Source organism: Triturus cristatus, chromosome 8, assembly GCF_964204655.1.
Source record: "Triturus cristatus chromosome 8, aTriCri1.1, whole genome shotgun sequence".
NCBI classification, from domain to species: domain Eukaryota; kingdom Metazoa; phylum Chordata; class Amphibia; order Caudata; family Salamandridae; genus Triturus; species Triturus cristatus.
The window spans coordinates 1,007,207,697-1,007,228,910 of record NC_140591.1 but is presented as its reverse complement, the minus strand read 5'-3'; the positions used below and the strand labels follow the sequence as shown (position 1 = coordinate 1,007,228,910).

General features: G+C 42.7%; 1 protein-coding gene across 1 annotated transcript in view; it reads right to left on the bottom strand.

The window, feature by feature from the left end:
• CFAP47 (cilia and flagella associated protein 47) overlaps window positions 1-21,214 on the bottom strand; it is a 2,697,962-nt gene that overhangs the window by 2,147,783 nt on the left and 528,965 nt on the right. Inside the window, exon 30 of the mRNA XM_085622577.1 lies at window positions 3,330-3,542. Coding sequence (XP_085478703.1) covers window positions 3,330-3,542 — 213 coding nt within the window. The remainder of the gene's footprint in view (window positions 1-3,329; window positions 3,543-21,214) is intronic.

Below are 21,214 nucleotides of genomic sequence, written 5' to 3'. Positions count from 1 at the left end.
CCATAAGAGAGAAGAGCATTGCACGCATTGCACCGTATATGCACCCTCTTGAACAGAGGGTGTATATCCAGAGGAACAGAAGCAGGTGAAGCTACCGCCGCAGATGAAGTGCTCGGCTGAGCTGCTGCGGATGTGCTCGGCTGAGCTGCTGCGGATGTGCTCGGCTGAGCTGCTGGAGGGTTGTCTCTAGCAGCTCGAGCAAAAGCCACAGGATGTACTCCTTTAACGTGCCTGATCATAGTGAAAATACTAAAAGAGTATTTATTTTTAGGATCTCCTCTTGATAAGACAACACCACAAATAGTGCAGGTGACTTTTGGAGCATTCACCTTCTTCTGCCCCTCTGGAAATCTAAAAAATTGCCAGATACAAGAGTCTTTCTGTTTCCTCTGTCTCACAAGGGTCTCCTGCTCACTCCCAGAAGATGACTGCTGCTCTGCCATTCTCAAGTACTGGAGTACTGGAAAAGCTGCTCAGCTCCTTCTCCCAGGGAATCAGAAGAAATAATGAGGGGAGTGGGTGTGGTGTTGGAAGTTTCTGGAACTGAAACTACTATAAACCAATGAAAAGTATTGTTTCTTAATCACATGACCTGAAACTACTATAAACCAATGAAAAGTGTCGTTTCTAAATCACATGACTTGCAGTGCGCGCACCGTGCACGCGCGCATGCACGTACGGAGCTCGCATGACGTACGTATGTGCACGTGGAGTACGTACGCATGCGCACATGGAGCACGTACGCATGGCGCACCGTGCGCGCACCATAAAAAAAAAACATTTTAAAGTGTTTATAAGTTTATAGAAGATATTAACTATGCTGTTCAACTTTATCCAAATTAAAAAAAAAAAAGAGCTGAGCCATTCCATATTACAGGATAAAGTCAATCTATAACTATATACATAGGTAGAATTATTGGAAAATAAATATTTTAAAAATATAATAATACATTCATAAATTAGCATTTAAAAAACCTTGCAAATTCACTGAAAAAAACCATAGGTTTCACACACGTTATAGTTAGGAATTAGCATTTAAAAAACCTTGCAAATTCACTGAAAAAACCATAGGTTTCACACACGTTATAGTTAGGAATTAGCATTTAAAAAACCTTGCAAATTCACTGAAAAAACCGTAGGTTTCACAAATGTTATAGTTAGCTGGACATTTCACTCGTAAAAAACCAATGAAATTCCCCCGTCATAGTTAGTTCAGCTAACTATAACTCGCGCGCCCGCAATCCACTGCTGATGACGTCACATATTACATCACTCATGACATGATCAGTGACATCACTCATGACATCACTGATGACATCTCTAATGACATCACTGATGACATCATCCATTGAGTATGTGTTTCTGAACAATTTTAATATGTTTAATATATATAGGGAAAGGCCTGTTGAAGAATGAGTGGGTGTACAAGTGTGTAAATGGATGATTTTCTGTGGTGCGTAACTGACTCTATAAGTGAGTCATTAAATGTATCTTACTGCAGACTAGTGACTAAACTGTGTAAATGTCTGTATGTGTCTGTATGTTGGTGTATAAGTGGCTGCATGGTTTTGTGAATAGCTATATGAGTGTCTATATGAGTTATTGATTGCTTGTCTCAGTATCTGTATGGGTTCCTGAGTGTTTGTGTGGGTAGGGTGTATGTGACTCTATGCATAGATGTTTGAGTGGGTGATTCTATGGGTGCATGGTTTTAAGCGTGCATCTGTGATGGACTGTATGGTTGAGTGAGTGTATGTATGGGTGTGTTAGGGATTGAATGTATATCTCAGTGGCTAACTACATATGTGAAAGGCAGTATATATGCGTGTAAGAGTATATAAGTAGGTAGATGTGAGAGTGTGTGATTGTGAGAGTGACTGTATGGATGAGTGTGTGCTTGTATCAATGATTTTATAAGAGCGTAAGAATGTGGTACTATTTTTATGAGTAAGTGAACTTGAGTGTGTATAACCGCATAGGTGAGTAAATGGGAGTGTGATTATTTGCATGACTGACTAGGTCTGAGAGTACCTCTATGGATGATTGGTGGTGTGTGAGTGTCTATATAGGTGTATAAATGCATATGATAGTCTTGTATGGAGTGAATGTAAGTATGAGTGACTGTACAGGTGAATGAGTGGAGGTGTATGTAGACCTAAGAGTTAATAAGTGGGTATTTAGTTATTGGTATTGGAGTATGTATGGTTTTGAGAATGGAACTCTGAAATTTTGAGTCGGTGTATCAAAGGTTATATTAGGGTGTGAGAAGATGTGGTAATTTATCACATGGATGACGTCATCAGTGATGTCATCAGTGATGTCATTTGAGATGTCATCAGTGACGTCATGAGTGATGTCACTGACCATGTCATGAGTGATGTAATATGTGACGTCATCAGCAGTGGATTGCGGGCGTGCGAGTTATAGTTAGCTGAACTAACTATAACGGGGGAATTTCATTGGTTTTTTACGAGTGAAATGTCCAGCTAACTATAACATTTGTGAAACCTATGGTTTTTCAGTGAATATCTATATATATGTATACACACACACAAATATAGCTACACATACATATACGACACAGCTATAAATATACAACTAGTTACTGGCACAGTGTGGCCTGTGGCCACCTGGGGTGGGAACAAAGCATATTATGAACATGTATAACTGCTGTTAACTGATGCTATAGATCCAAACCTTTGGTTCTGCCTCCCAGTGGGTGATTTTTCAGGATGAAGAAGCAGATATGCGTAAGATTACGCAATAGTTTTATTTGTGCATACACCCAGTAAAGAGTACACGTTTTAAATTGTAAAGCCCCACCAGATTATGATGGTGCTGACAGTCATGGGTTTGTATTTCATAGAATCTGTCAACATCTTTTAGCTGGCCTCCCCTTACGCACACTAAATACGCTTCCTTAAAGTGGGAGCACAAAAATCGGTAAGAGTTTTGTTCACTTTGACCATGCTGTCTTGTACAATTGGTAAAACGTCAAAAGAACGAGAAGGAAGTATGCACTTTTGTTTACTGCTGACAATCCTACATTAGACACCTGAAGAAAGCCTACACTGACACGACAAATGGAGAACTATCATTGACATAAAGAGAGGCACTTGCACCTGATTGCACCAGAAACTTCCTATCACCAAAATCCCTTGTCTAACCAGAAGATGCATCCTCCTGCCATCATCATAATGATCATTTCAATCACAACAAATTTCTTTGAAATGATTAATTTCTCCATTTGCATAACTAACAGAGTACTTTGCTGATCCATGTAGCCAATCACTTCCCCACATATTTCTGTCCTCTGTGTGCCTACTTACTTAAGGAAGGTGAGAAGCGTGGTGTGTTGCCAATGCAGCTGTAGAACCCTTTCGGTAGGGTCTGAGGGCAGTGCTTGACTGGCTGTGATTCCTGGAAGCATTTGTCCGCTCAGGTAGAACAGCATGTCATACACTGTTTTTGTCTGTTTGCCAAGGTTGATTTGTTTGGTAACTTTTCGATCTGATTTAGACAGTTGGATTTTACATAAGCCGCTAGGAACGAAAAAAGAAAAACATTATATTGGGCAAAATGTATAAAGAAGCTAAATAAATATGTACAAAGCTGAAAAAGCATGAGAACACAAACTAAAAGAAAAGACAGACAGACAGAAAAACATTTTTAATAGTACACCACACAGTCAAAGTTGCAACATAAGAGTACCAAAATGCCACATTTTATCTGAGCTATACGTTTTAAACAGTAATCCCTAAAGAAAGAATTGACTTATGATTCGAAGGACAAACATCTAAGTTTCTCGAGAAGTATTCTTATTTTATATAAATCACAAAACCATAGCAGAACGCCTTCCTACTACATGTTATACTGCAAAAGGACTTTATGGGGCCTAGCACTACTCTCTTGTTGGATTAAATAAATATTATTATACATTCCAGCAACAGGTGTGTACAAGCAGGATATCTGATAAAGTTAAACAAATGTTTCATAAAGATTACACAGCTTTACCTAGTAAAAGTATGGCAAAAAGATCCACACTACCAAAAACAAATGAAGTTTTTGCACAGCAGTGTTTCTAAAATTCACCATGGAAATTCAAGTGGGTGCCAACGCTACATTGATTTTGGCACCCACTGCGACCCTAACCTTGTGCAATGAACGCCATCCCCAAGAAAAAGCCAGTCATGAAGGCACTCATTTTTTCATCAATGGCAGAGTTCGCAATGTGAGCCAGTGTTGTACATCGGACTGCGCGACTCAAGAGACTAACACGTAATCACCATGTATTAACACAGGAAAATATGCCCACTTAGAGGCACGAAGACAGATATGTAGGATCTTCCAACAAATTGAGGAAGGATCAGAGACTGCTTAGGACACTGGCTAAATTGTGTTAACCCTGTGTGTGGACGGTCTCGAGCATGCACATACCATTATGCATCCATCTTATTTCTATCCAGTTTATATGATCCAGTTTGTACATCTATGTGCTAAAATGTGCAAGGGAAATCAGATGGCATTAATGCTTGTGCTACCACCATCTTGACGGGAATTTAGGGCCAGATGTATCAATAAACCGTTTTGCGATTCCCTAATTGCAAATCCTTGAGATTCGCAATTAGGACAACGCAAAACGAAATGTATGAAAATGTGTTGAACATTTTCTGTGATTCCTAATGGGTCGCAAATGACCTACCGCATGAATATTAATGAGGTAGGTCGCAATTTGCGACCCATTAGGAATCGCAAAATTCACAGGGATGGTGGACTGGTGAGATCAGCAGACCACCATGTCTGTGATTGCTTTTAAAAAAAGCTAACTTTTTTGTAAAGCATCCCATTTTCCTTAAAGGAAAACGAGAAGCTTGACAAAAAGTAAAATTAAAAGTTTTCTTTTCATTTTTTTAAGACGAGGTAGTGGTCCGTGGGACCACAGCCTGACCTTAAAAATGCTTTTACAAACATTCACAAAGGGGAAGCGGTCCCTTGGGGACCCCTTCCCATTTGGTAATGGGTTATCACCTACTTGAAGTAGGTGGCAAAATGCGAATGTTTTGCGACGGCATTCACTTCCACAAAACATTCATACATACCGCAGAGATTCGGTATTTGGAAGGGACACCCTAAACACGCCCCTCCCAAATACCGAATCGCAAATCCATTTTGCGATTCGTAACAGGATACCAAATCGCAAAATAGGGTTTGAGACATTTAAAAAGCATGTTTGTGTTTGCAAACAGGTCAATTCTGAGAATCGGGCCGTCTACGAAAGCAAAATTGCTTGTTACATGCGGCCCTAAGTGATAACAGGTATATGAACTTTTATGATCAACTTTATCAATTACCGAATAAAGTAATTTTGAATTGAATTGAAGTAATAACTTAATGAACATTTGAGTTTTGTTTCAAAGTGATAAAACAGAATATAACATTGTTAGAAATGGGGGCCTCTAGTTGGCATTGGCTTGCACCCTGTCCAAATGGGGACCCTTCGTTCTGGTAAGGGTAAAGGGATTGCAAAGCTAAAATAACCCCTGCTCACTCCCTTGGTAGCTTGGCACAAGCAGTCAGGCTTATCTTAGTGGCAATGTGTAAAGCATTTGTGAATAAACACACAGTGACACAGCAAAAACACTACAAATGGACACCACACAGTTTTAGAAAAATAAGTAATCTCTATCTAAAAAAAACAAGACCAAAACGTCCAAAATCCAACAGACATAAGCAAAGATATCGCCCTTAAAACGTTTAAAACAGTTCAGTCCATATGAAGCTATGGATGCATAACTTTTAGCACAAAGTACCCTATATGCATCAACATCAGACAAAAACAGGCAAAGGGGAGGTCAGGTGACGGGAAAAAAAACGATGCGTCAGTACCTTACTCCCAGGGGAGGTGATACATTGGTTCCTTACTGCCAGAGGAGGTGATGCGTTGGTTCCTTACTGCAGCTCAGGGTAGGTGATGTATCGGTTCTTTACTGTGAGAGGAGGTGGTGCATGGATTTCCAGACACATGGTCTTGGTTCCTTGCTGCTGGTCAACGTCGATAGAGAACGTGGCCCACAGGTGCGATGCGTGGAAAATCCAGACGTGCTAGGGTCAATACGGCGGCAACAAAATAGGTGCAGCGTTGATTTTTCCAGCCATGAGCAGATGATGTGTTGATTTCTTCAGCCACACACAAGAGCCTGCATCTTATGGTTTGAATCTCTTTGGGGCATATTTCAAGCACGGCGTTAAAATTATCGCCGCTTTAGCAGCAGAAAACTGCCACTAAAGCGGCAATAATGGGCTTGATAATATGCCGCAGAGAATTCCAATAGAAGCCCATGTTGACACCAGAACATGGGCTTCTATGGGAATTCTCAAGGGCATATTATCAAGCCCATTATAGCCACTTTAGCTGCAGTTTTCTGTCGCTAAAGCGGCGATAAGTTTAAAGCAGTTTCTTGATAACATGCCCCTTTATTCTTTTAACTGCAAGAGATAACTTGCAAGGCGATAGTGTATACAACACCGACAGAAGAATCCACCAGTCTTGGTTTGAATGAGCAACAAACAAGATCAAAACATAGAACCTCGTTATCCCTCCCCCTACCCCCCATAAAATGCTCAGGGTGCTTCAGAGCCATCACATTAATATTAAAGCAAACAATAAGGTCATGAGGCAGTCTCATTACCAATGACGGAGACCAGTTCTGACAATCGTAGGACGCGAAGGTATTTGGGCAAGTTAGTTCTCTGAATTCTTGTGTAAGGAGGGATATGTAAGGGTGCCACAATTTCCCAAAACACAGTCATTGATCTGTAAGAAAGAGGGTGTTCGTCTCCATACCCAGAATAAGCCGAAGGAGGTGAAGCCAGCCCAAGTGTGTGGGTAAATGTGTCATCCCCCAGTGTGACAGGATGTTCAGAATCGCTGTGCCCAGGGCTCGGCAAATCTGCCTCCCCCATCTGGATTTAAAGGGGTAAAGTGAGTGGGTTGGGTAACCCCAGGATCGTGTCGATGTCATCGAGCTCTTGTGATCAGTATGCCTGAATGCAAGGGCAATCCCACAGCAGATGTACCAGTGCCTCCCCGCATCACAACCCCTCCAACAAGTTGTACTTTTGGTCAGATCGATCTTGTGCATGCTTCCAGTGTCAAGTTCCAGCACGTGGCTACCATTGTGAGTGTTTCGGTAAGGGCTGAATTGCAAGTGGTATGGCGGGCCCTGTAATATATACCTTACTAGTCAGATGTCTCCCTAGTTCTTTTTCCCAGCAAATCAGATTGGATTTAAAGATATGCCTGGAGGGTTGGTTGAGGAGAGTGTAGGCAGTTGAGATCAGTCGTCTGTCAGGTGTCTTAGAAACCAGCCATTTTATATATGGGGTGAGATATCTCTGCACCGCCGTCTTGTTGTCAGGATGTAAAAGGCAGTGACGTAGTTGCCAGTAGTGCAATTGCTCTGTCTCCGGAGTAGCATAGTCTACGTGTAGTTGTGTGAATGAGATCCCTTCCTCATCCATCGTATGTCCCACTGAGCAGCAGGAGGACTTGGGCCATCTGGAGTATGCCCGAGGTTATTGACTGGTAGGAAGTCAGGATTATGAAGTAGAGGCGTCAAGGGAGAGGGGAAGGAAGATAGACTATATCTGTGTGGTTTCTTCAGAAAGGGAATCTTCCAAAGGGAAGTGCCGGCTACCGCCCGATCCTGGAAGAGCTAGTGTCGCTCTGACCCATCCCTTTTCCATTAGACTAGCTACCTTAATTGGGTTGCCTGAAAGTATATGTTCAGTATACCAAGTTCCCCTGCACCTGAAGGTAAGTAGGTAACCTCTTTCTTCATTCTGGGGCGTTTACCAGCCCATACAAATTGGTGCAGTTTTGATTGTAATTTGAGAATCATCCCTGTCGGGGGAGCTAGGGGAAGAGTTTGAAAGAGATACAGGATTTGGGGTAAAATCCTCATTTTAATGGCTGCAACTCTACCCAGCCATGAAATTGTGTGTGATCTCCATCGGGCCAATTCAGCCTTAAGGTGACTGTATAAAGATTGATAGTTAAGCACTGAGGTTGCCTGGGCAGTGGAGGCCAGTTTGATCCCTAAATAAGGGACCATCGACTTTGCCAATTGAATAGGGTATCGCGCCGCAAGGAATTAGTAACGTTAACTTGGAATCCCGAGGTGAGTCCAAATGTCTCTAGCTCAGCCATGAACGCAGGTAGGGACCTTGCCGGTATGTCCAACGTTGCCAAAACATCGTCAGCGTGCAGGCTGACCCTATGTTGTTCCCCCCCAAAAGTGGTCCCAAAGATGTTGGGATTGTCGTAAATGTAAATGTAAATGTGTGTGTACTTGTAAAGCGCACTATCACTTCTGTCGGAGTATCCTGGCGCTGAAGACCGCTGGGGAACCCGTCCTGGTTTTCCCTGTGAGATGGTCCCTTACTGGGTATCTCCAAGGTGAAACCAGGCATCCCCGGCGTCTGTGGGGGGCCGTTGTAGAGATGAGGCAAGCTTAATGCCCAGAGTTGCCGAGTGTGTTCCTGGTTAGAGTAGGTACCGAGGCGAGAATTATCGAGTCCGTTTTGACCCTGGTCCACGACCCTGCCTCGTCGGGAATTGAACCCTGGTCCCTGGCCGATTCTCTGCTTACGGGTCTGCCGCCTCTAACCAGTGAGCCACACCTCTCTGGGCCAGAGGCTCCTTGTAGAGGGGGGACAGCAGGGGGGCAGGGATCACCCATGCTGAGTCCCCCAACCGATGGCAAAGGGAACAGAAATACAGCCATTCACCCTGACCGACGCTGTGGGAAGGTGATAGCAGTTGAGAATCCAAGACTGGAACCTCCCAGATATCCAGAAGTGGGCCAAGAATTGTTCCAAGAAAGGACAATGCACCCTGTCAATGGCCTTCATGGCGTTGATAGCTAGTAGCATATACTCTCATGGGGCGCGTGAAGCCTTCTCTAAGATATGCAGCCTTCTCTTAGTGTTATCGCTGGTCTGGCATTAGGAGATAAGGCCTGCCTGATCCGGGTCTATTATGGACAGCATACAGGAGCCCAATCTGGACGTCAAGATAGAGGTGAACAATTTTAGGTCGACGTTCAATAAGGAGATTGGAAGGCATGAGCTGCATCGTTGCCTATCTTTACCAGGCTTGGGTACAACCGCCACCAGCGCCATCAACATGGAGGGCGGAATAGCTCCGGAAGACAAGAAGGAGTTGAAGAGATGTGTTAGGAGCGGGGAGAGGTCTTGACAGAATATTTTATAGAATATTGATGGGAAGCCGTCGGGCCTGGAGACTTCAAATTCTGTTGTTGAGAGATTGGTGAAATGACCTCCTCCACTCAGATCCCCTGATCAAACGAGGCTAGTTGGTCGGATGTGAGAAGGGATGTGTGTGAATCGGCAAGGTATGAGGTACCTTCTGCAAGCTCCAGACTAGTATATAGGTCAGCATAGAAGTATTTAAATGCATCCAAAAAGAATGTCACCCGTAGCCTGGCAGGGAAGGTCGAACAGCTGTCCCTAGTGATGCCCATTGCACGGTGCGGGGGCTAGTGCGGTGCCTCAATGAATTAGCTGTTACAGTGTATGCCTAGCATCGTAGCAATATTGAACCTGAGTTTACCCCAAAGTTAAACAAGAACCCCTGAAAAACAAGAAGCAACCAAGCATATGTGAACATGGATGGTCCACCAAGGGAGTAGCAGTTCCAGAGTTCCAGTTGTCAGTTGTAAAGGTCAAACCGTGGTCTCAACCCCCCCCAACCTGCTGCCCAACCGCCCATATTGCAGTCTGCGATCACTTCTGCCCAGCTGCATCACCGGGAGTCAGCTTTAGCTAGTGACTCAGGAATCAAGTCTCATGCAGCCTGTTGACCCTTGGCAATCGTGGCCAGATCCAGGCGGGCAGATTCCTCCCTGACTCACTGGAACGCCACTAGGACGACTACCAATCATGCAGGTTGGGGATATCTGAGTTTTCCGTTGACAAATTAATACCCAGTACCCTACAGGTCTCCTCCAGTGACTGCAGATGAAAGAGCTTCCCCTCTTAGCAGACAATGAGGTAGAGTAGAGGGGGGACCCCCACGAGTACGACACTCCGATTGTTGCGAGAATCGCTGGTCTGAAGGCGCATCTTTTTTGCAAGGTAGATGCCACCAGGTCCTGGAAGAGAGTGGGTATTTGATCTCGGAAGGTGAGGGGATGCTTCTCTCGAGCCTTACGTAGAATGTCATCCTTTAGTTGGAAGTCATGTATGCAGACCACAATGTCTGCTGGGGTGGCTGCCTCCACTCATCAGTTACTAACTTGGTGAGCCCAGTCTATCTTTATTTCCATGGTCGGGGTGGATCAAGAACCGCTCTGAAGAGATTGCGACAAAGCCAGCGAGGTCCCTGCCTCCTGCCTTGGAAGCTATACCCCTAATCTTGATGTTGTTCCAGTGGGATCTGTTCTCAAGGTCCTCTGTGTGTGCCTGTAGAACCAACTATTGATCGTGGAGGATTTCCTGCTGCAGCAGCTTTATGTCTGACACGTGGTCCTCCAGGGCCGCTACACGACCGTTTAGGGAATTCATATCTCTCCTGAGTTCCCTGATATCGCTGGAGAAATCTTTCTTAATTTCCTGTAGGTCTTCTCAGAGGGAGGTGGACAGGGATTCAAGGATGGAGTGGGTCACAGGCTCCTCCAAATTCTTCTCATGAGACTCAGAGGGAGCAGTAACTGCAGGGGCCAGTCCCCAGAAGCTCACCCCACTGGCCTGGAAAGCATGTCTTTCACACTGCTGTCTTTTTTAGGTCTGGTTGTAGCCATCGCTGATCAGTTCAACCAGAGCCAACAGGATTTCTATGTGTGTTCTCCTCTGAGAACCCTCTGGCACGCCGAGACCAGTGACCAGCTGGGCCCGGCAGTCCCCGCTGTGGTGGAGGCACAAAGCAGTGGTAATCGCTTAGGACCACGTCTCCTTCCGTCTCTGTCCCCAGTGTCAACCTCCTGAAGGGATGTAGATCCGTATAGTTTAAACTTGTGCCTTTGCCCAGGAGAACCCCCCGGCTGCGTGACCAATGCACCCAATCCACACGGGCACCACCCTGGGCCCCCCGGCAGGGGCCCACTCTCTTTCCCACTTCAGAGGACGCTGGTTGAGGAGTATTTTGGTGTGCAGCTGGCGTACATCAGCAGGAATGGCTGAGGCTTACAACTGCAGCCTCTGCCGCAGGGTCACTCTGCCCCAGTCCGCTCACCTCTCAGGGCCGGTGCGCTGGGCCTCGAGCTCCACCTGCAGCCGGCAGGCTCCCCGGCCCCTCCTCAGTCACTGCAAGAAGGTGGCAACTTCACTTGGCCTGTTTCACGCTGGGTGGGCCAGGTGGCTCGGACAGGTCCAGGCTCTGAGGCATCCCTGACACACCCTCCAGTAGGCCTCTCCATCTAGGTTCTCCTCTGCTCTCGGTCTGGGCACCTGCCAGACCCAGGCAGTCTGCTTTTTCATCGTCGCCGGGACCCAAGCCGAGACCGGTAAACATCACTCACCCCGCATCCGTGACCCCGCATGTTATTACAACGACCGCGTTGTAACAACACAATACCATTACCTCGAAGTCGAAACCATGACTTGCAGAGGGGGGAGAGAAGGTGGTGGATTTTAAATCCAACACCTTCCCTACTGTCCGAACAGATTGGAGTTGGAATAGTAAATCATACTATTCCAACATCCAGCGCCCCCCTCCGCAAGTCGTAGTAACGACTTGCGGGGTAATGGTATTGCATTGTTACAACGCGGTCGTTGTTATGACCGCGTTGTAATAACATGCGGGGTGAGGGAAAGAGAGAAAAGGAGTGTTTTTCATCTAGACTATCAGCCAGGGCTGCTGCCCATGCCGCTCAGGCTGCAACCACCCACTGGCCCAAGGCGGGGCGACTGCAACAATTAGAATCGCCCGGGCCAGCGCTCCCCCTCTTAGGCCACTCTTGGCTCGCCGGCCTCCAGCACGGCCAATGGGCTCCTCAGTGCCAGGTTGGGTCTCAAGGGGACACCAAAGTCGCCTGGCAGGCTCTGCTCCCCAGCTTCTCATGGTCAAGGATCTCCCTTGCCGGATCACCTATAGTTCATCCCTATCCTCCTCCCAATGCCCGGCATTGGGAGGAGGAAAGACATCGGGAGGAGGGTAAGGATACACTGTAGGTGAACCGGCAAGGGAGATTCTTGATAAAGGTGTGACTACAGGACTCCCTCCCCCATCCCTCCATGAGGCACATGATTTAGCTATACAGGATAGTTTCCTCTTGGCACAGAAGGACCCGGAGTGGACTAAGGGCCAACCGGGTATTGTATGCATGTAAATTAGCACGCATGTAATAGGGAAGCACTATGGGGACATATAGGATTCAATTTGGTCCTGAAGAAAGCCCTGGACCTCTGTAGGGGCCATTTTAGGGACTGAAACATGTCGACCCAATTTACTAAACAGACCTGATTGTTTATAATCAGACATTTAGCACCATAACAGGGTTACTCTTGTTCATTTGCTTTTTAACCATCCTCCTCCACCAAGGAATAAAGGTTCTAAAATTTTACCGGTAAGCGGTAGGGATTTTTAGTACTGGACCCCTTTCCCTTATCTTTTTCTCCCCAGTTTCCTGCTAATGCTTGAACCACAGCCCTAGTATGGGCGTGTTTGCCATTAGAGGATTATTTGGTGAATCTGGTTTGGCTGATGATTAAGCCTGGAACCTGGAAGGTGTGTGAGGCAATTCTATAAATTTTCTCGCACAATTGTGTGGGCCCATAAATATCAGATAAACAGAGTAGGTAGAGTTTTTCCTCAGTGAAGGAACACCTATATCATAAGGTGTGTACAGGCCCCCGTAAGAAGCTGGACTAGTAAATATAGGGACGCGTTTGTTTCTGTGGTGGAAGGATGATCCAAGAAATCACCACAAGATTTCAACAGCTTCATTTTCTTGCTGAAACATATGCTTTCCTTACTCCATCAAATCTTTTTAATGATAAATATGAATGTCAACTAAACCATGATCATGATGACATTAATAAGGAAGAGTTGCTCGTTGAGAAAAAAAGACTTCAGAGTTTTATTTCTGTTGCTTCTACGCAAGACGAAACAAAGACATGGAAGGACAGTCCCCTTGAACCTTTGCAGTTCATTCGAAAATAGAGTCTTGAGCTCCAAATATTGTAATACTACTGCAAATGTTCCTCCCAATTGCTGTAAGTGTTGCTTGTTGTGAGAGGAGTTTTTCCCAAAATGAAAAATGCTTAAAAATTACCCAAGGTCTACAATAAGTACCTTGTGTTTAAGAGATCTTCCGACACTGTCTATAGAACAGCAACTGAGTGATGAAATAGACTTCGACAATGTCATCGACGATTTTGCTTACAGAAAAGCAAGGAAAAAAACATTCTAGATGGTTTGAATTAAAGTTTTACTTCAAAAATAAACATAGTGTTTTAATGTATTTTCCTATATGTTGTTTTGTCCATGGCACCGCGCTCCAGTCAGTGCAACCGTAGTATTTTTGGTGTGCATGAGGGGAGGCAAACTCAGGGACCACCCTAGGCAGCAAAAGCTCTCCAGCTACATCACTGACACATCTTATGAAATGAACACATTCCACTGGCAAGACACTCGAAAGTGTTTTACAGGAATGTCACACAGCATTACCAATATTGGCACTATCTTGGAAAGCACTGATACTTATTTGCCATTTGTCACTAGATATATTTGCAGAGTGATTGTTATTTTAACCTTCAGCTGTTGAATGTTATGGTTGCTTCAGCTTTCTCTCACTAGTAAATACCCAGGATGTTTTATTAACTGCTGGTTATTTGGAATTCTGACATACAGTTCAGAGCCCATTCGTGTGGATTGTTCTTTTCTTTTTTTTGGCTAAAGGCATTGGTCAAGTAATTTTTGTCGTTACTCATGTTAAGGCTGAATTTGGTACATTCTTTCTTCACCATTATTAATTCTGACCTAGTTGTATACTCCTATAAAGTGGTGAAGTCCTGCGGTTTCCACTGTGAAGCAAGGACCTTGAACTAATCCACCTTTAACATGGCTTCACAATGTTTTCCAGTTTCCTCTCTTCAACCATTTTGGCCAACCCCCAGTGAACTGTGTATGAGAAGGTTGGAATGGAAAGAATATTTTCTGAAAACTACTTAGCAACTGTAAAAGAAAGAATATACATGTCGGTGGAACAGAAAAAAAAGGATAATTTACATTCCATTAGGCCAGCTAGTTTAAAAACATAATATAGTCTGATCAAAGAGGGAGGTGATGGGGATGGTAATGTGTTTGATAGAGTTATTAAGGATTTAGACAGCTATTTTTCTCCAAATGTTTGTATTGGTACAACAAGGTTCACATGTTTTTAAAGGCAACAGGAGACAGGGGAATCTTTTGTTAGATTGCAAATCTGATAATTTACAGGAACAGATGATTTGTAATCAAGTCGTTATGAACTCCATTGATCACTCCATTTAATTCAGGAGGAGTTATTGATTATGGGGATTCCAAACTCAAATACATTTTGGCAATAGTCAGGAAAGCAGAGTTGTCTAGTAGAAGTCCTCAAGCTGTTTTGAAGGAAACAAAAGGATTCTGTGAGTGAATCTAATATTGTGAAAAAAATTAAGGGAAGATAATAAGTAGTTAAAGAATACCAAGAAGGGAAAGAGAAAAAAGGAGGACATTAAAACAAATTTACGGTGTTACAGATATGACAGCAACAATCAATAAGAACTATTTAGCTTAAAGTAAAAGTTATCCTACCCTTAAACAGAAATGTTTGAGCTGTGGGGCAATAGGGCACTTGGCAAGGGTGTGTAAGAAAAGAAAAGGAAGAGCTAAATTTGATGAAAATGTGTGTGATTCTGAGGAGGATGATAGTGAAAGTCTTTGTTCCAAATTGGCCAATTTTGTGTTATTTGTTTCTGAGGAAGATAAGGGTGTCACTATATGTATATCAAAATTTGACAACAGTGTTTTAAATGCTTCTGGTACTAAGGGTATAGGAAGGAAGGTAATTTGTAATGAGTTTAGGTGGGACTCAGCTGAATGTGTATGCCGATTCCGGGTCTCCATAAATCATTATTAATGAATTCGTTTGGAAGGGCAAATTTGTGGGGAAAATAAAAACAACTTTACAGGAACCTGATGTTTCTCTTGAAGGTTGTGGTGGAAAAAATAAATGGAGTTATAAAGGTTCAGAACTTTCATTTTTATATTCAATCACAGGAACTATGTAGGAAAATCATATGTAGTTAAGAAAAGACCCTCAGGGTTGGCACGATCAAGGAGAACTTCACTTTATAGTGGATACGAACAATGAGGAGCAAGTTCTGATCCTAGATGACAGTGAAAATGTCAGTAAAAGGATGTTGAAAAGTTTTCCCAAAGTGTTTAGTGGTAATGGTCGGAGAGTGGTAGGTTTTAAGCAAAATATAATTAAAGGACAATGCTGTTCCTAAAATTCATAAATGAGAAATGTACCAAAAACAGTAAGAGGAGAAAGTTCCAACGTCTTGCACAGACTACTGAATTTCAACATAATGTAATCTGCAGAGACTTCTGATTGGATTGCTCGTATATTTGTGGCACGCAAATCAAAAAGGAAGATTTGCCTTTGCATAAACCTAACCCACTTAAATAACAATATTCTAATTGACCGATTTCTTTCCCTGAAATATCAGAAATAATCATCTTGATTAGAGGGGTTCGTGGGTATCGAAGACTGTTTTATCTTCGGCTTAACACCAAATTCCACTGAAACAGGAAAGCAGAAAACTCATTAGGTTCATCACTCAAAAAGAGTACTTCTAATTTAGATGCATGTCTTTTTAGTTTGCGTCAGCAGCAGGTGTCTATCAGCATTTAATGTTCAAGCTGTATTGCCAACTCAAAGGCACTCTTTGTTTTCAATGTGACATACTGGTGTTTGGTGGAGATTTGAAAGAACAGAACTCAAAACCTGTGAAGGTTCTGAAAATTCAAGATGAACATGGGCTTACGGAAACACATTCTAAATGTTCTGAACTTTTGCTGAGAATCAGGTTAAGTATTCAAGTCCTGAACTGTGTGAATATGGTATTAAACCTGAACCGTGTTTAGTGAAAGCAAACTGTCAATCTCCAGATTCCTGTAGCAAAGAAGATGTGAGGCCATTTATGCTTAGTAGAGTTTATTCTAGGTATGCATGTTATTTGCTGAAAGAACTTTTGTATATTAGACAACATCTCAACAACAAGAACACATTTGAGTGGAATGAGCTATTTCAAAGAGATTTCAAGTTCATTAGGCAAGCTATTTCTAGTGCCCATGCGCTTAAAGGTTTTGAAATGTCAGAACAAAGTTTTGTTATCACTGATGCCAGCTCAAAGGTTTTCGGTGCTGTATTAATTCAGAAAGGACAGAGTGGAGGTTACCACTACATTTGCCTCATAATCAGTTCAAGTTCAGTTCAAATAACTTTATTCGATTGTAAAGTTTAACAATCATAAAAGCACACTACATGAACAAACATTTCACAAATAAATTGCATAAAAAGTTTAAAAAGAACTGTCCAATACTTTTATATGATAGGCGAACTGTGTAAGCAATATGAGTAAAGGCAACAAGCAGGATAAACAGGTTAAGAATATAAATAATTTATACAAAGTTAAAAATCATTAGGGAATAGAACAATAATAGCAGCATAGTTATCCCTCCATACTTTTCCTGAAAGTGATAGCTAGTTTTAGAAAGCTGCTTACATATAAAGTGCAGTCGCAGTTCAAAAGTTGAAGGAAGTAAAGTGCTGGTTTAATCTGTGTGAATTTTAATTTCTTTAAACAGGGCTTTAGATATAGCCTTCGAGGTACCGAGTAATAAGAACAGAAAAATAAAAAGTGCGCCAAATCTTGCGGAGACTTTCCGTCGCAGCCGCAAGCAGGCAGCACTTGTCCACGATGGGACCCTCTTGGTACTGCCAATAGGAGGTGGAACAGGTCAAAGCGGAACCTTGTCAACAAAAAACGATCATAGCCAGATATAGGCCATGAAAGATATGGTTCCAAATGTGAACATGTTTTAAGTAAGGCGTGTTTCCTGACACTGCCTTTCACAAACTCGCCCTCCTCCCGGGCAAAGTACCTGGTTGTAGAGAATGCTTTTTTCACGAATGTGACATCAACTTTGGTTATAGTGGATGGAGTTAAAAACAGGGCTGGCCGTCCAAGTTCAGTGAGGCAATCTTTTATATATTTCAACCATGGGACCTTGAGTCTACCATCCCAAGTTAAGGCTTCTCTTAATATATCGTGGGTAAGGGATATGTCATTATTCAACCAAGAGTTCAACCAACAAAGTATGGGATTTGCGGCTAGTCTATCGCTAAGAAAGGGCACACCTAACTCCTCGTGAACCGAGAAGTTTCCAGTGCCCCTTGGCAGCCTTAGAATCTTCTTTAAAAAATTATTTTCTGTAACCTCTAGGTCTCGCGTCTGACTGTAGCCCCATAGCTCGCTACCATAGCAAGCAACGGCGATGCTCTTTGCTTGGTATAATTTAAGCAAGGCCGCCACCGGGCTATTGCCCATTTTTCTCGCAAATCCAAGTATGGCTGCGTTAACACGAGTCATTTCGTCCTTTTTTTTAAGGACTGCTGGGCCCCAAGATAATTGGTCATCGAGAAGGACGCCGAGGTATGAGAAAGTTTTAGATGTTGGAATTTTTTCCCCATTTATAGTAAAAGAGTTTGGTTTTCTTGAACCATGGCCAATTTTCATGACAAAGGACTTAGAGTTGTTAATACTAAGGCCTCGAGACTCCATAAAAAGATAGAATGAATTTAGAAGTGTCTGGAGACCATTTGCTGTCCTTGAAATCAGGACAGCATCATCTGCATAAAGCAGAACCGGGACTCCTCTTCGACCTACATAGGGATAATCCGTACCTGTTCTCAACAAGTAGTCCTCTAACTCGTTGATATACAGGTTAAAGAGGAATGGGGCCAAGATACAACCTTGTCTAACACCCCGATTAATTCTTATGTCCCCAGTCACTTTCAAATCTTGGGTGTAGCAAACGTTTGCTCTTGTGTCAGAATGCAAATCAGCCAATAAATGGATTAGGTTGTGCTCAACACCCATCTTTAACATGATGTCCCATAGTTTACCCCTGTCCACACAATCAAAAGCGGACGATAGGTCCATGAAAGCCATATGAATAGTTCCCTTCCGGGCCAAGGTGTATTTACCTGTAATCAAGTATAGATTCAGGCATTGGGTTACTGTTGAGTGTCCAGGTCTGAATCCATATTGTATTGGAGATTGAATTTTGTTCTCGTAGGCCCATGTTGTTAGTCTAGTCAGCATTACACCCCCCACTACCTTTGCTACCGAATTTATCAATGAAATTGGTCTGTAGCATGATGGATTGCTACGGTCACCCTTTTTAAACACGGGAACTATAGTCGAGTGCCCCCATGTCTTCGGACAGCCCGAAATCGTAGCAGCATTTATTACATTAGTAAGTTCGGGGGCCCAAAGTGAAGTGCAAGATTTAAAAAGATCCGGAGGTAGGCCATCCGGGCCTGGTGCCTTATTTCCAGTTAGCCCTTGAATGGCCTTTTCTACCTCGTTGACCAGAAAACACAGAGGGTTCACCCTTATAGTTAAAAAATCATATTCTGCTTGTTGCTTATTACTTTTAAAAATTGCACTAAAATGATTAATCCAGGCCTCCTCTGGGATATTAGTTCCTAGGGCAGTATCACTGGGATTGTCAAAAAGAGGTTTGTTAATAATTTCCCAGAATTTACTGCTGTTACCCAGAGTTGAGGGGTCAAGCAGAGATTCCCAGGTAAGGGCCTAAATTTCCTTTTTACGTCTAGCAAGTGCTTTTTTATAAGTCGCACGAAGATTTTTAATTAGGCCTGAATCTCTAGGTTTAATTTTCAATGCTTTTCTTAAGTCTTTGCTTGCCTTGGAGCAGGTGTGGTCAAACCATTTAGGGTTATTTCTGGTTTGTCCCTTCGCTGGAACTAGCAGCATAGAACCTACGGTGGACACCACAACCTCAAACGTGGCTATAATTTGTTCAGGAGAAATAAATGTTGATGCACAAGCCGCAAGTTCCTGGCCACATAACTTATTGATTTAATTATACGAATTTTCATGATTTACTAGATTCCATTTCAAACGACGTTTTCCATTAATACATTTTAAGGTTCCCCGATCTTCACAATACCTGCGCGTTTCAAAAACTCCTCCACCCAGTTTAATAGTTAAGGGGTTATGATCACTATAAATATTCGAATGAATAGTGAAACTAGAAGCCTGGGTGATAAGGTCTGGGGATAAGAATATATGGTCTATAAAGGACCCGTAGGCAGAACCTTTAAATGTTGGTACATCATAAACCTTGTCCTCCGGTACCAAAGACATAGCTACGAACAAATTGTTTTCATTTAGCAAATCATTTAGGAGAAGTCCACACCTAGTGTGGTTGAAATGAAAACGGTTCACATTGTTACATCCCAGAGACCCCATAGGAGTATCTCGAGGATTACCACAAGGGTGCACATTAAAATCTCCTACTATTAATAAATTACATGACATTACACCTGCGCCTTCTGCCAACATTTCTTTCAAGGACAATATATTACAATCCCCTTGACTGGATGTAGCATTATAAAAGTTAATCAAAGTCAGATCACGTTTACCTCTCTTTAAATCAAGTATTTGGACATTTCTGTTTGCGTGCTGTCGGTTACATATACGGCAGGAAAGAGCCAAGTTTATAAAAATAGCCAAACCCCCCTTTGCCCTACCACTAGCTGAGGGAATTGCTGGACTAATAAAACTTTGATATCCTTCAATATAAGCGCTATTATCTTCCAACCATGTCTCTTGGAAACATATGATGGTATATTTTTTAACAAATGCCAACCAAGCAGGATCACTTATTTTATCAGCCAATCCTGCTACGTTCCAGGAGACTAAAGACACGTTATAAGCATCATATGACTCAAAGCCAGGGGGAACATCAATAGAAGAAAATTCTAGTGAGCAATATGATTGGTCAACATGTGTAACTCCCGGATTTTCCATGGTGGAAGAATTTGATTCTACAAGATGTAGATTAAAAGTATCAGTCAGATGATGTGGTATACTATTGTGCTCATATTCGGCTAGTGCAGAGCTGTCTCTTGGAAGGACTATGTCTGGCTCAACATAGCTATTAATGACTGGTTCAGCAGTTAAAGAGGGAAGGATTTCTGCTTGTAATAACCTGATTTTATCATGGATAGAGGTATTAAGCTTATAGTCGGTATATCTGGGTATGACTGTTATCTCATACTGTCAATCAACCCCCTCCATGTCATTCTGCTCGTGAAAAACATCAAATCTGTTTGAAATAGGTACGTTGTAACCGATGTCAAGATGTTTGTTTTGGGAGTGATTACGGTGATAATACATACCGTGTGGGACCTCCCAATTTTCATAATAAGATGTTAAATAATCACTCTGTACAAGCTCCCCTGATGCATTGGTCGTAAACTGCTTATAGTTTCTTGTAGTGTAAGGAGCATAACTCATTGGAGTTACAACATTATGATATAAGTTACGGTTACCATGATTTGACTCCTGTTCTCTGTTGGGATTAGAAAGTAGTTTATTAGAGCTGTGAGCACTTGGGGGATAGAAATAACTTAGATCCATGGTGCGGATCAGGCTATTAATCGAGCCTACCCTCCAGCTGGTGATGTGCTTAACTGTACGGGTATCCATAAAAGTGACAACGATACAGTCACCCTCGGTAGATTTATATCTTTGACCCACCCAATCAACCCTCCTAACATTAGTAATTTTACCACTGATATGGCGAGGGATCGGTCTATGTGCAGTAAGCCAGTGGCTAACTTTATTTTTCAAATCCCCGTATCTCTCAACCTTGCCCTTATCAAGTTGTGGGACACCTATCATTACTAGGTAGGTAAAGCTTTATTCGATAAAAAATATCATAAAAGCACAACATACAGAAGAATAAAAAAGATCAAGTTAGATAATAAAAGAGACAATCGTCATAAATATATCTAAAAAGACTGTAAAAGTGGATAAAAGCAATATGTGCAAAGTACAAAACGCTTCAGGACCCAAAATTCATTATAGCAGATAGACGGTGGGTAGAAGAACTGATCAT